At 44.3% G+C, this 16,173-nt stretch overlaps 1 protein-coding gene across 1 annotated transcript in view; it reads left to right on the top strand.

Moving 5' to 3' along the window:
• Positions 1-6,166: 6,166 nt before the first annotated feature.
• LOC137383507 (ras-related protein Rab-26-like) overlaps positions 6,167-16,173 on the top strand; it is a 354,385-nt gene continuing 344,378 nt past the window's right edge. The window contains exons 1-2 of the mRNA XM_068056531.1: positions 6,167-6,628; positions 13,961-14,071. Coding sequence (XP_067912632.1) covers positions 6,437-6,628; positions 13,961-14,071 — 303 coding nt within the window. The 5' untranslated portion in view covers positions 6,167-6,436. The remainder of the gene's footprint in view (positions 6,629-13,960; positions 14,072-16,173) is intronic.

The following is a 16,173-nucleotide window of genomic DNA, read 5'->3' as shown; positions in this document are numbered from 1 at the left end:
GTGATGTAGAAAGATGCCTGCAGCCTAGGTTCAATTCTTGTACTGGCTGTGGTATTTCATGGAGGCCTGCCTCCTCATCTTGTTCAATGCTTGTAGAGTGGTGATCCTCCAGCTATACATTACCAACTGTCTCTCTAATGGAGAGATGACTATGGCTAGAAGAACAAATATCGGTACAATATGTTTACTGGAGTTTGTGTTATATGCACATGTATATATGGCATCTATATCTAAGCCAAAGTGTGTATATTGCAGGCCTGGACTACAGAGTGACATTGCATCTGTACAATAAACTGAATACGTATGATGGGATATATACTGTAGATGGATGTATGCTTATATATTACATATTGGGATCTGTACTATAAACCAATTTGCATTTATTGGGGTCTATATACTGAGAGTATATGCTAGGCTCTGTATGAAATATTCCCAGTGTAAGTATGTGTTGGGATCTTCAGACATACCTGTTGCATGAGTACGTTGAGGCCTATAGTATATTCCAACATCTGTTCTGAACTGTGCACTAAAAGCTAATTGTGCTGTCATTTGATTTGATAACTGAATTGCTTTTTCGCTGCTTTAATTGTTGTATTTCTGTCCTTATGATTTTGTTATGCAGTCTGTAGAGGGCACTGTCATAATGCAGTTCAACAATGAACCTCCACAGAGAGCCCACTGAAAGTAGTTATTAACCTGAGAAAGCTGAATTCATCCACAGTCAAGCAACTGTAAAATCTACTTCTGGTCACCGATCGATGGTAGTGTGTTTTAATGGATGCTCTGAACAACTTGTTAACAGTAACAAAGACAACAACCACTGACTTGAATGGTAGCCCTGGTGGAATGTCATTCTGAAACACAGTGGGTGGAATCTCCCCAGCGGAGGTGGGTTTGCAGGCGGGACTGGGAGCAAGATTGGAGATAAGGGCATCGGGTCAGAGCCACAGGGCATTTTCACACCTTCCCCCCACCGTCCCCCCCACACAACAATCTTGCCGGAGGTGGGTGAACATCGGCAGCAGCTATCCGCTCAGCAATGGTGGGAGGATCTTGATGGCCTCGGAGCAGCCTCCCACTGAGCGCTAAGCCTGGCAGCTCCATGGAGACGGTCTCCCGGCAGCAGGCCGGGTGCCTATCAGAGACTCTGGTATGAAAGGCCGCACCTATGGCCCAAACAAATCCCCCGATGCGTTACCCCTCCACTCTGATGGCCCTACCGGCTTCCGGCCTCTTTATTTTTGAAATTCTATGAACGCTTCCGAAGGCGCCCCCATTTTGAGGCGCACACACGCTGTACTTTCTGCCTGAGCAGCGCCCACCTCTCCTGGTGGGTCTGCTGGCCGTCCACAGCGGCGGGCCCTCTGATTGGGCCAGCAGCCTCAGGCGTCTGCCTGCCATCCTTAATTGGTGTGACCAGTTGCAAGGCTGCTTCCCGGAAGATTGTACTGGAATGCCCACAGCAGACCCGTGCGGTGCCGGGCCCTGGAAATGCTCCCAACTCCTGAATATTTTTGGAGACTATGTGATGGGAGTTAAACATACTTAGGCCCCATCAGCATAAATTCCATGGACATGTACAGACAGTAATTATTCCTCATTCTTACCGATTCTCAAAGTTATGGAAATTCCTGGGGCTGGAAGGTTGGATTTACACTTGGACAGAGGGCAGAATATGGACCAGATTCCAACTTTGAAATCATTCCATCGCATTTGAATCAACAGCAGCAACAACTTGCATTTATATAGCACCTTTAATGTTGTAGAACAGCTCAAGGCGCTTCACGGGAGCGTTAACAAACAAAAGTTGACACCGAGCCACATAAAGAGATATTAGGAACAGCGACCAAAAGGTTGGTTGAAGAAGTAAGCAGGAAGGTTTTCGGAGGGAATCAAGGCGTGTGGGGATAGGGCAGGAAAATGGATTTGAGGTAGAAGATCATGATCTCATTGAATAGCAGAGCAGGCTCAAGGGGCTGAATGGCCTACTTCTGCTCCTATTTCTTATTTTCTTATGAATTCCAGGGCTTAAGGTCTAGGCAGCTGAAGGCAGGGCTGCCAATGGTGGCGTGATGAAAATTGGGGATGTGTAAGAGGTCAGAATAGGAGGAGTACAGAGATATCAGAGGCTTGTAGGGCTGGAGGACATTACAGAGGGCAGGGAGAGGGTGAGGTCATGGAGAAATGTGGAACCAAGGATGAGAATTTTAAAATAGTGGCTAACTTCTGATGAAGATTGTTAAGATCCTTTTGTGATTATTAATGAGTTTTTTTTATACTTTACAATTAGAATTACTGAATTATTTTGAGATCAAACCCGAGACGTTCGTGTTGACGGTGTAAGTGGATAAATTTGTACGACTCTGCTTTCTGCTATTTTAACAGAGATTTTAACCTGTTTAAAAGAATGCAGTGTCCTGACACCTCTGTCTTAGGAAATAAATGTTGAACATGAAGTAGCCATTATTTAAATTGCCACTACACCACTGAAACACACAGAAATGAAATGGCCGATACCAATTTTTGATACTGTGAAATAGAATTTATCTTTTTTTCCCCTCCTCATCTGGTAATGCTGATGGTGCATTTCCACACATGGGCACATTATGGCAAGGGGCCATTGGATAGCTATCAGAGGCAGGAACCCCGGCTAAAGCCAGTTCTAGTATCCTGCAGTCAGTCTAGCTGTGATTAGCTAACTCAGCAGTGTTCAGGGATCAATTCAGGCTCATTATTACTGCAGACAATGCCTCCACAGCCTTGCTCCACTTGATCTCTATGACCTCTTCCTGTGCAACAACACCCCCTCTTCCAGTAATCTCTTCCTCTGACTATTGCCTTTTGTGCATACCCACACCCCATCCCTTTCACACACCAGTGGCTGCTGTGTCTTCAGCTGCATCGGCCCAATGCTCTTCTTCCTAAGCTCCTCGACCTCTCCTCCATTCAGACCCTCCTTAAAACCTACCTCTTAGACCAAATTATTGGCACCCCTCCTAATGTCTCCTTCTTTAGCTCAGCATCTACTTCTCCGCCTATGTGTTTGTGAAGCAACTTGCTCTGCTATATATAAATGCAAGTTGTTGTTATTTACCAATTGAATCTCAGTGAACTTCCAGTCTGTAAACTAACTGACTGGTAGCTATTTATGGGAGATAAAGAAAAGGAAGAGAACTTACATTTATATAACATCTTTCACAACCTCAGGACATCCCAAAGCGCTTTGCACACAACTAAGTACTTTTTGAAGAGTAGTCACTGTTACAATGGAGGAAATATGACAGCCAATTTGCACGCAGCAAGGTCCTACAAACAGCAGTGTGATGATGACCAGATAATCTGCTTCAGTGACTTGGTTGAGGGATAAATGTTGGTCAGGACACAGGGAAATATTGCCCTGCTCTTCTTTGAAAAGTGCCGTTGTGTCTCAGACACCTTCCTGAGAGGTTAGATGCGGTCTTGGTTTAGTGTCTCATCTGAAAGATAGCACCTCCGACAGTGCAGCAGTCCATCAGTACTGCACTGAAGCGCCAGCCTAGATTATGCGCTCAAGCCACTGGAGTGGATTTTAAACCCATGACCTGCTCACTCAGTGCTGCCTCTGAGCCATTGCTGATAGCTACTTTGAGGAATTCAAGTGGCATCAGAAACTACCAACATAAAACTTAAGCTACATATTGGCTATGTGAAAGACAATATTAGATTACACTGTTGAAATCACACTGGGCTTGCCTATTCTTCAGTGCATTTCCAAAGCAGCAATGACTGTGAATGTGAATCCAATTATCAGTACATCCTAGATTGTTGATATGCAATGATACACCCGCTGATGGGTTAATAATCCTGAGACAATGTCTGCACATCTGCCAAGAATCCACATTTGATTGCCAGGAAACTCTATTGCTTGTGTCCATTATACAGTAATAATGGACAACTGGGAGTGATTGCAAAAACAGCAACCTAATCAAGTGACTTAAACATCATAAACAGGGAGGGTGAAGCACCTGCAATTTGCAACCAACAGCTGTATTGAGAGGTGTGATTGCAGCTTTGAAATTATTCCAGGGAATATGTGTGGAGCTTACAACATGCAAGTCACAATCATGCTTTTATACTATTCCACTCTGGGGTTCCTGGCTGTTTGTAGCTGCTGCTGCAATATCCTGTTCTGTGGATGCAGGATAATAACACTTGCAATTATACAGCTGCTTATCACATCAAAACATCTAAACTTGGCTCCACACAATGAATGACTTTTTGAAGCAAAGCCCCCATCGATGTAGGACTGTGGAGAAAGATGAGCTATCGTGATGCAATAACTGAAACTTTATTTAATGATAACCAAATACTGGAGAGCAACACACCTAGTGTATATCAGATAGAAAAGTTCTTGATAATTATAAAAAAAACAAGGCCACTAGTTTACAGTTTAATTAAAAATGTTCAGAATCAGGTCAAAAACCTTCAGATTTCATGTAATAAAAACATCATTTTGGCTTATCAAGCCACTGTAAATGATGCAAAGACTGAATGTGAAACTCGCTACCACAGGGAACAGTTGAGGTGAATAACAAAGATGCACTTAAGGGGAAGCTAGATAAACACATGAGGGAGAAAGGAATAGGGTATGCTGATAGGGTAAGATGAAGAGGGGTGGGAGAGGCTATTCTGGAGCATAATCACCAGCATGGACTAGTTGGGTCAAGAATAGCTAATTTCTGTGCTGTAAATTCTGTGTGAATGAAAAGATCTGAATTATTTACAACAGAGCTATTTGCAATGGACACTACATTTTTCAGCTGGGATAATATTTTACAACAGCTTCTGTTCACTTCCAAAAAAAATTTTTTTCATCTGAACTTTAATTGATCTTGTGCACTCTCTATTCTCCTTGTTTTAATGAAAGCTACTTATTACAAATATTAAAGTTCGTTCTTTAAGTCACTGCCTGGAGTGTGTGAAGGTTCAGAGATGGACGGGAGTAAATATTGGATTCTTGTGCCCCAGAACAGCTACTGACTGTTACACACCCCTAGAAACCTTTGGAATATGTTTACCAGAAACTCTGGTATTTATGCAAATAAAAATAACTGTGGAAAAGGTTGTAACTGAGAAAGCAATAAGAAGGTGATTGTTTTTGACTTTCTCCTCCAGTGTTCTTTCAACTAGGGTACAATGACACACAGCGTCTCTCAGTAGACACCATTGATCACGTAAACAGGTGTCAGACTTATCTTGGTGGGTGGCACTCTCAACTCTGAGTCACAAAGATGTGGGTTCAAGTCCCACACTTGAGACCTGAGCAAATATTCCAGGCTGGCACTCCAGTGCAGTACGGAGGGAGTGCTGCACTGTCAAAGATGCTGTCTATTGGATGAGATGTTAAACTGAGGCCCCATCTGGCCTTTCTAGGTGAATGCCATGTCAGTATTTTGAACAAGAGCAGAGGAGTTCTCCCCAGTGTCCTGGCCAATATTTATCCCTCAACCAACATCACTAAAACAGATGATCTGGTGATTGTCGCATTGGTGTCTGTGTAAGCTTTCTCTGTGCAAATTGGCTGTAGTGTTTTTACAATAGTGACCAGACTTCACAAAGTACTTAATTGGCTGTAAAGCACTTTCGAATGGTCTGAGGTTGTGAAAGGAGCTAGATAAATGCAAGCCTTTCTTAATGACCTGTGCTTCCTGTTTTGCGTCCATATAGAGGGAAAGCGTGAGAGTGATGCTAAGCATCTTTTCAGTACACCTATCGTATTCATTTTTTCTTCTTGTTTGCATCCAGAGCAAAGGGAACTGGAGATGGAATAGCAGAGCATGCAAGCAGCTGACTTTTAGGCCGACTAAATATCCGGAATACTTTAATCCATAGGTGTATTCAACCTTTTCAAAGAGGGATCTTGATATGTGGAAACATTCTTTTGTCTCTGTGAAAAGGTGTGTGCATTCTCAGCTTGAGAACACCTGGGCCTCCAATAGCAACAGCTGATGGACCATGGCAGGCACACAAGGGGTTAAACGGCAAAGGTGTTTACAGTCAATTGCTCTCGGTCCCGCCCCCTCTCTCTGCGCCCATTGGACCAGCTCTCGGAGCCGTGCGGGTGCTGAGTGGACTGGGGCTTCCCCCCATTTGCTGGCTGTCCCGTCAATCAGGGCATGGTGGGCGTGTCTATCCCTGTTGAGCGAGGTAACGCGTGCAGGAAGCAGGAGTCCGGGCTGGTGCTGATGGTGATGCTGAGCAAAGTGGCTTGAAGAGATGAGAGCGATGCACGTCCCAATTCTGACAACAGGCATGATCGCTACAGCCAGGTGAACAACAACTGCAAACAGCTAAACTTCCTGCACTGCTCACATTGCACAGGGAAAAGATTGCAACCAACAACAGAGAGTGAGAGAGAAACTCCTCCCAATTTTAAAACCTGCAGACCTGTTTCGAGATGTCGAGGAAAAAGACATTGAAGAGCAAAAGTCACACGACCCCCAGCACCACCTTACCAGCAGGCAGAGGACAAGAGCAGGAGAAAGCAGGGAAAAGCAACTCCGGGGGCCAGGCTTTGGTTAACGGGGTGATCCTTCCAAACAGACCCTCTCTGAGCAACAGCAGCGAGTTCTATGACATAGCCTTTAAGGTTGGTTCTCTGAAAACGCCTGAGTTTAATATGCTGGGCAATGGGCCGATCTGCCAGTTTGTACTTTCTGTTGGTATTTTTATTGCCTGCACCTTTTGCAGTGTGTTGTTTTGCTGTAAAAAGTCATCAGTCAGAATTTAAAGCTGTCCGGAGCTGAGACTATTTTAATTAGGCAAACCGATATTCTCCGCACTACAAGACGGACGAAACATTTTTGTTTTCCTTAAAAGAAGGGGTTGCTGTTTTTTTTAACAAATGCACAGCGCAGAAACAGGCCATTCGGCCCCAATGTTTATGCTCCACTTGAATTGTTTATTTTGTTTTCTCGTCGGGAACACTTGGACGCAGAGTGGACTGCATGGTCAGTCCTCACACTCTCTCAGGTCATTGCTAAGTCTAAGCAAGATCACAACAATCCAGTTGTTTGGGCACTCAGACAGCACGGGAGGCCATTCGGTCCATTTCCCCTGTGCAGGCTCTTTGAAAGAACTATTCAATTAGATCCACAGCCCCTGCTCTGCTCTGTCTCCTTAACCCTGCAAATGTTTCCTTTTAATAGTATGTATCTAGTTGCCTCTGTGCCCTTATTTCTCCCCCTTCTTCATTTCAATGCTTTTTGTTATGGGATTTGACTAAAGCATTGAATCCCAGGCTGTAAATTGCACGTTGCTTGTTCCTATTCATGGTAACTAAAAGGAATCGACTGCCTGTATTATGTAATAGCTACTGGATGTGACACCAGACTTAACTGTGCAGTGTGCATGGATTAAAGGGCCCTTGGGATCCACTCATTGTTTCCTGGTTTGATGCTAGTTTCGCTAAGTATTGCACATTACAAATAAAACGGAGAGCCCATTGAGTAAGGAGAATAAAATGTTCCCATTGTCTGAGAGCCTCTCTCAGCCGATCTCCTCTTGATTCAATTCTTGAATCCTTTCAAATGTCCTGAATCAAGGCTGTACCGAGCACACCTAATCCCAGGCAGCGACTGAAGTGTTCACCGAATATTCTTGTAAGAGGAAATGTGACTGTTGTGGAGAGGAGATAAAGTCAGATGTCCCATTTTACTTGACAGTCAGGTACAAGGGACTCAATTACTTTCGTTTGTCATTGGGGTGGTATGTTTTAACGGAAGCTGTGCCCAGTGTTTGGTAAACAGAACAGGTTTTTCAAATGCTTGTTCAAATAAAGACTCGGCCCTTTTTTTTTTAGAAAGGTACACATTGTCAAATGCTGATAGCTTGCATGTATAAATCTGATCGTAGTCCCAGCACTTATCTAAGGGGTTGGTCTTGGAGCTGTGGAATGGGATTGGGTTAAACTAATACTACCATAGCTGGCTTGGGGGTAAACCGGTAATATAGCTGAATTTGCAACTGCTGGTAATCTTGGTAGCACTCAGTTTAAAATAATCCAACTTCCCAAGAGAAAGGGTATTGTTTAATTGTTTTTAATGTAAAAATAAAAATACTTCAAGCCAAAAACAAATCAAGAGGCAGCACTGGGAACCTCACCAAAGACATGAAGAATATTGTGCTTCAGATTTAATCACTGGATGCCACACTAGTGTTTGTGTAGGATCTTTTTCATCATGCTAGGGACAATTTTAACTTCCCTCTGTGTTGACAACTCTCAGGATGATAAATGACGTCTTCTAACTCGTCTTTGCACAACTCTTGTTAAAGTTTTGAATGAGTTGATAAGAGTGATGCCATGGTGCACAGCACAATGAAGCAATAACATGTAGCGTTGTGGCTAAGACTGGGCACAGATTGGAGGAGGTCCCCACAGCTTGAGGAGGTGCTAAACCGAAGGAAGGCACTTCCCAATAGGAGAACAGAAACATCAGGACAGTTGTCCTGAGGCCAATGGGAGAACAGGAACATCAGGAAATCAGGCCAATAGGACATCGGGACAGTTGTCCCTGGGCCAATGGCAGGAACATCAGGACATCATAGAATCAAAGAAAGATTAAGGCACAGAAAGAGGTCACTTGGTCCATCGTCTCTGTGCTAGCCAAAAACGATCCATCCATTCTAATCTCACTTTCCTGCATTTGGTCCGTAGCTCAGCAGATTACGGCACTTGAGGCACATATCTAGACTCCTTTTGAATGAGCTGAGGGTTTCTGCCTCAACTACCCTTTTCAGGCAGTGAGTTCCAGACCTCCACCACCCTCTGGGTGAAAAGGGTTTCCTAATTTCCCCTCTAATCTTTCTACCAGTCACTTAAAATCTATGCCTCCTAGTTATTGACCTCGCTGCTAAAGTAAATAGAGCCTTCACCTCCACTCTATCCAGGCCACTCAAAATTTTGTACATTTCAATCAGATCTCCCCTCAACCTTCTCTGTTCCAAGGAGAACAACCCCAGCCTATCCAATCTTTCCTCATAGCTGCATTTTTCCAGTCCAGGCAATGTTCTCGTAAATCTCCTCTGTACCCTCTCTAGTGCAATTACATCCTTTCTGTGGGGTGACCAGAACTGCACACAGTACTCAAGTTGTGGCTTAACTTATGAGTTATACAGTTGCAGCATAACCTCCCTGCTCTTGTATTCAATACCTGGCTTATAAAGGAAAAGATGCCTTCTTAACCACCTTATCGACCTGTCCTGCTACCTTCAGGGATCTGTGGACATTCACTCCAAGGTCCCTCACTTCCTTTACACTTCTCAGTATTTTCCTATTAATCGTGTATTCCTTTTCCTTGTTTGACCTCCCCAAATGCATCACCTCACACTTCTCTGGGTTGAATTCCATTTGCCACTTTTCTGCCCATCTGACCAGACCATCAATATCTTCCTGCAGCCTACAGCTATCCTCCTCGCTATCTAACACACGGCCAATCTTTGTGTCATCTGCAAACTTCTTGACCATGCTCCCTACATTTATATCGAAATTGTTAATATATACCACAAAAAGCAGGGGACCCAATACTGAGCCCTGTCGAACGCCACTGGACACAGCCCTCCAGTCGCTAAAACACCCATCAACCATTACCCTTTATTTCCTGCCATTGATACAATTTTGTATCCACCTTGCTGCATTTCCCTGGATCCCATGGGATTTTGTTTAACCAGTCTGCCATGTCAAAAGCCTTGCTAAAATCCGTTTAAACCACATCAACTGCATGACCCTTATCTATCTTCCTTGTTACTTCTTCAAAAACTTTGATCAAGCTGGTCAGACAAGATCTTCCCTTAACAAATCCATGCTTACTATCCTTGATTAAGAACATAAGAAGTAGGAGCAGGAGTAGGCAATTCAGCCCCTTGAGCCTGCTCTACCATTCAATACGATCATGGCTGATCTCATCTTGGCCTCAACTCCACTTTCCTGCCCGTTCTCCATAACCCTTCAACCCATTTCTAATTATAAATTTGTCTATCTCCTCTTTAAATTTACCCAATGTCCCGGCTTCCACCGCACTCTGGGGTAGTGAATTCCACAGATTCACGACCCTTTGAGAGAAGTAATTTCTCCTCATCTCTGTGCCTTTTCTAAGTGACAGTTTATCCTGTCTCTCAGAATAGATTCCAATAATTTGCCCACTGCCGAGGTTAGACTGACTGGCCTGTAAACATTTGGTCTATCCCTCGCTCCCTTTTTAAACAGAGGTACAATGTTAGCAGTTCTCCAATCCTCCGGCACCATACCTGTATCCAGTGAGGACTGGAAAATGATGGTCAGACCCTCTGCCATTTCCTCTCTTGCTTCATTTAACAGCCTGGGGTAAATTTAATCTGGCCCTGGTGATTTATCAACTTTCAAGGATGCTAATCCCTTTATTACTTCCTCTCTCCCGATGTTTATCACATCCAATACTTCACACTCCTCTTCCTTAACTACAATATCTGCATCGTCCCCCTCTTTTTTGAATACAGATGCTAATTATTCATTAAGAACAATACCAACATCTTCCACCCCTACACATAGGTTACCTTTTTGGTCTTCTATGGGCCTTACTCTCTCCTTAGTTATCCTCTTACTCTTAATGTATTGATAAAACATCTTGGAGACATCAGTCAGGACATCAAGCCAGTCAGAGAACAGAAACATCAGGACAGTTGTCCCTGGGTCATTGTTCCAGGATTCTCAGTGATTGTTTCAAAGCATCACAGCTGTAGAGAGACCTGTGTGTAGGTAGGCTCATTCTCCTTGCTATGTGACCAAGGGGTTGTAAAAGAGGATCTACTGCAGTCGAAGCTGCTTCATGTGATTATGTTTAGTAGAGTTAATCAAGCCGTGCAATAATTTTCAGAAGACTAGATTCTTTTCCAAGCTTGCAAACGTTTAATATGACTGGCTCGTCACCTGAATTCTTTCAGTGCGATCTATTCTTTAAAACTGACCACCCACGCCCCCCCCCCCCCCACTCCCCATTTACTCTTTGAGAAGGCAATGGTTTAATTGCGAGTGCCAAGCACCCTTTCTGAGATCTTTCCCAAGTGTCAATTTTCCTGTTTGAGCTTAGTTAGTGAGTGTAGGCCATGGTTGTCGTTTTAAAAAGAAATATTCATGGGATGTGGGCATTGCTGGCAAGGCCAGCGTTTATTGCCAATCCCTTATTGCCCTTGAGAAGGTGGTGGTGAGCCACCTTGAACCACTGCATCTATGTGGTGAAGGCACTCCCACAGTGCTGCTAGGTAGGCTGTTTGACCATAGAGTCTGGGAGCAGCAAGGCTGTGAGGAGTTTGCCACATCTAAGCCTGATTTCCTCCTCACCCACCAGTCTCCAACAGAAAACACTGCCTCGTGTTGGTTGTGGAAGATGGTTGTGGTTGTTGGAGGTCAATCATCTGAGCTCCAGGACATCACTGCAGGAGTTCCTCAGGATAGTGTCCTAGGCCCAACGATCTTCAGCTGCTTCATCAATGACCTACCTTCAATCATAAGGTCAGAAGTGGGGATGTTCGCTGATGATTGCACAATGTTCAGCACCATTCGTGACTCCTCAGATACTGAAGCAGTCCATGTAGAGATGCAGCAAGACCTGGACAATATCCAGGCTTGAGCCGATAAGTGGCAAGTAACATTCGCACCACACAAGTGCCAGGCAATGACCATCTCCAACAAGAGAGAATCTAACCATCTCCCCTTGACATTCAACGGCATTACCATCGCTGAATCCCCCACTATCAACATCCTAGGGGCTACCATTGACCAGAAACTGAACTGGAGTAGCCATATAAATACCGTGGCTACAAGAGCAGGTCAGAGGCTAGGAATCCTGAGGCGAGGAACTCACCTCCTGACACCCCAAAACCTGCCCACCATCTACAAGGCACATGTCAGGAGTGTGATGGAATACTCTCCACTTGCCTGGATGGGTGCAGCTCCAACAACGCTCAAGAAGCTCGACACCATTCAGGACAAAGCAGCCCGCTTGATTGGCACCCCATCTACAAACATTCACTCCCTCCACCACCGACGCATAGTGGCAGCAGTGTGTACCATCTACAAGATGCACTGCAGCAATGCACCAAGGCTCCTTAGACAGCACCTTCCAAACCTGTGACCTCTACCAACTTTAAGGACAGGGCAGCAAATGTTGGGAACACCACCACCTGCAAGTTCCCCTCCAAGTCACACACCATCCTGACTTGGAACTATATCGCTGTTCCTTCACTGTCGCTGGGTCAAAATCCTGGAACTCCCTTCCTAACAGCACTGTGGGTATACCTACTCCAAATGGACTGCAGCGGTTCAAAAAGGCAGCTCACCACCACCTTCTCAAGGGCAATTAGGGATGGGCAATAAATGCTGGCCTAGCCAGCGACGCCCACATCCCATGAATGAATTTTTAAAAAAAGTAATCAGGAGTGAGAGCTCTGGTAGATTAGTCAGTGTTCAAACATGGAACATTCTCTTGGTCTCTCAGTAATACATGGTGCTTTTATCAGCTGAGATGCCACAGAAATTTGTTTTTTCCTGCTTAATCACTGTGTAAAATTAGATGTTTACACTTCACACTTGTACTCATAGTGTAGTAATAGTCAATAAGCAAATTTTTATTCTTGATTATCCAACTATAATGCTCACAGTAAGCCAAATTATTTCACTTCTTCCCCCGTACTTCCCCAACTCCATATATTTCCCCTCCCTAAGCCAGTGGCTCATGTTTACACAGTGCTGGATTACTCTCCAGGAGTTAACCAGTGGTTCAGGATTTGACAGAGAAATATAGGGCTATGGGGAGAGAGCAGAGCAGTGGGTTTAGTTTTGGAATGCCTTAGTACAGAACTGACCTCTTCTGATGGGCAGAATGGCCTCCTCTGTACTACAAGAGAGATGATTGAAGGCCTCATTACTGAAATGCTCACAGTTGAATGCAGTGATCTCCTTACCCATTATCTTAATACACAGCGTTTTGGTCACTCTATAGTGAGCAGGGATGGTAGGCTTTAATCTCGCTTACTGCTCAACCCAGGGTACTGAAAACTGTGTGGGTGCCAGGCTAAGTTCATCAGAATGCAACGAACATACAAATTAGGAGCAGGAGTAGGCCACTTGACCCCTTGAGCCTGCTCCACCATTCAATAAGATCATGGCTGATCTGATTGTAACCTCAACTCCACATCCCTGCCTACCCACAATAACCTTCACCCCCTTGCTCATCAAGAATCTATCTACGTCTGCCTTAAAAATATTAAAAGACTCCCTCCACCGCCTTTTGAGGAATAGAGTTCCAAAGACTCTCGACCCTTTGAGAGAAAAAATTTCTCCTCATCTCTTAAGTGGGCGACCCCTTATTTTTAAACAGTGACCCCTACTTCTAGATTCTCCCACAAGAGGAAACATCCTTTGTACATCCACCTTGTCAAGACCCCTGCAGAATCTTATGTTTCAATCAAGTTGCCTCTTGCTCTTCTAAACTCCAGCCGATACAAGCTTAGCCTGTCCAACCTTTTCTCATAAGACAACCCGCCCAGTCCAGGTATTAGTCTAGTAAAATAAGCTGGGGGCCGAGATTGCAACTTTCCCATCATCCTGCTGGGGTGAGATTACATAGGGTGGAGCAGAGACCAGTTGTGTCGAATGGCCTGTTTCTGTGCTGTAAGTTCTAAGTAATACATGGCTGGAACACTTTGCTCATGTCTTATGCATTGCATTGCTCATAGCTAATTAAAAAAAAATATTGTGAACAATCAGGTTTGGTTTAGCACCATTATTAGTCAATGGATTTCAAGTTGACAATTCCTAGAGCAATCATCCGAGGCAGCTTCTGGTATATTGCAAAAGTGTGGGAATTTTGAACGACTTGTTAAAGACTGTCACTGATTTATGTATGGCCCTTACTTGTCTCAGTAATAACCAGTTGTTTTATTTTAGGTAATGTTAGTTGGAGACTCTGGAGTGGGGAAAACCTGTTTACTGGTGCGGTTTAAGGATGGAGCTTTCCTAGCGGGAAGTTTTATTTCCACAGTGGGAATTGACTTCAGGGTGAGATTCTCTTACATTTTATATTTCTTCGCTGGTTGTTCTTGGAATGTGTTTCAATATGCTGTTCAGACAATTGTCATAATGTGAATCATAGAATCTTATAACACAGAAGGAGACTATTCAGCCCATCTTGCTTGTACTGGCTCTTTGAAAGAGCTAACCAATTAGTCACACACAGAGCTCTAAAGGTGTTTGTATTTACAGTGAATTTGTATTGTGGGCAAGTATATCTTGTTATTTATTAGCTTGAATTTGTGCCAGTGCACATGGAATCCATTTGGCTAAAGGCACTATTTTTCACCCACTGCTTTGATATACACTGCCTGTCATTGAATGACACATAAAAATAAATGTGTGGCTTTACATCACTTTTATCACTCTACATAAACAAGAGGAGGCTACTGAACTCTTGCACATACATTAGAGACTGTGTGCCAGCCTCTGCTGATGGCTCCGGACCTACTGAGCTGCACAGCCCAGGCAGGACCCACACTCGATCCCTGGCCATCACCTGTGATCTCAGTTGGGGTTAGTCTATGGACAAATCAGCCCATTGTGGTTGCCTGCTGGGGAGTGGACATGTGCAATTTCCCAGGCTCCTCTGCACTGTCTCCTGAGACAATTAGCCTGCTAACATTCAGTATCGTATCACACGAGAAAGCATGGCCGTTTGCACTGAGATACTGGAGGGATCCCATTGCCCTTGGAACCAGAGCTCTCATCACCTTCAGAGGATTTTTTTTTTTTTAGACACAATAACAGCAGGGCTAGTGAGTGTGCAAATCAACTTATTGCAATGGCCCCCAATGAGATTCTTTCAGACTGAGTATTATTCCCATACAGTACGTAAGAACAGCGCTGGCAAATGTACTGCAGCTCGGTGAGACTTGAATGCATACAAATGAATTATGATGCAATGTATTTTACATGTGATATGTAAGAATTATAATGCTCTGCGTGGATGACACTACGATTATACAGCGGGTGATTCGATGATCCCTATTTGGGGTGATAGAGCCTGGAATATAGTATATTTCAACAGCTGCAGATTTGCAGAAAAAAATGACTCAACACAAGGATGGATGATTGCTGCCCAACTGTGCGGAGTTAAAGAATCAGGGCCCTTTCTTTTGCTGTGCAGTGGTGTGTGATAAATTGGAGGCTGTCCTGTGTAGCAGTGATACACATGCTGCATAGTTTGGCAATGAAAAATATCAGGGGCTGGGTAATTTGGCAATTTATCATACAGCACAGAAGGAGGCCACTCGGCCCATTGTGCCTGTGCCGTCTCTTTGAAAGAGTTATCCAATTAATCCCACTCCCCCTGCTCTTTCCCCATAATGCTGCAATTGATTCCTTTCCAAGCATCTATCCAATTCCCTTTGGAAAGCTACAAGTGAGTCTGCTCTCACCACCCTTTCAGGCAGTGCATCCCAAATCATAACCAACTCCCTGCATTAAAAAAAATTCTCCTCATCTCCTCTCTGGTTCTTTTGCCAATTATCTATTATTATTATTAAATCTATTTCCTGTGGTTATCAACCCTCCTGCCAGTGGAAATAGAGTAAATAAGGAGAACCGATCAAAACCCTTTTATTTAGGGATACAGCACTGAAACAGGCCCTTCAGCCCACCAAGTCTGTGTCAACCAACAATTTATACTAATCCTACATTAACCCCATATTCTCTACCACATCCCCAACATTCTCCTACCTACACTAGAGGCAATTTACAACAGCCAATTTACCTATCAACCTGCAAGTCTTTGGCTGTGGGAGGAATCCAGAGCACCCAGCAGAAACCCACACAGACACAGGGAGAACTTGCAAACTCCGCACAGGCAGTACCCAGAACTGAACCCAGGTCGCTGGAGCTGTGAGACTGTAGTGCTAACCATTGCGCCACTGTGCTGCCCTGGGAAGGGGAGAGTAAGTTTATGGTTGTAGTAAATACTAATGAAATGAAATACAGTTGACTACCAGCTTTCTCCCTGCCGCCCCCTTCCCACCACCACCGCCCGCCCCCCCCCCCATCTCCTGTGGGAACTGACTGGGGTGTGGGTGCAAAAGCAGCAGACAACTTCCAGTATCTTGCCATTCTTC

This window comes from Heterodontus francisci, chromosome 24 (genome assembly GCF_036365525.1).
Source record: "Heterodontus francisci isolate sHetFra1 chromosome 24, sHetFra1.hap1, whole genome shotgun sequence".
NCBI classification, from domain to species: Eukaryota; Metazoa; Chordata; class Chondrichthyes; order Heterodontiformes; family Heterodontidae; genus Heterodontus; species Heterodontus francisci.
The sequence above is the reverse complement of the archived record's forward strand: the minus strand, read 5'-3'. Positions and strand labels throughout refer to the sequence as shown.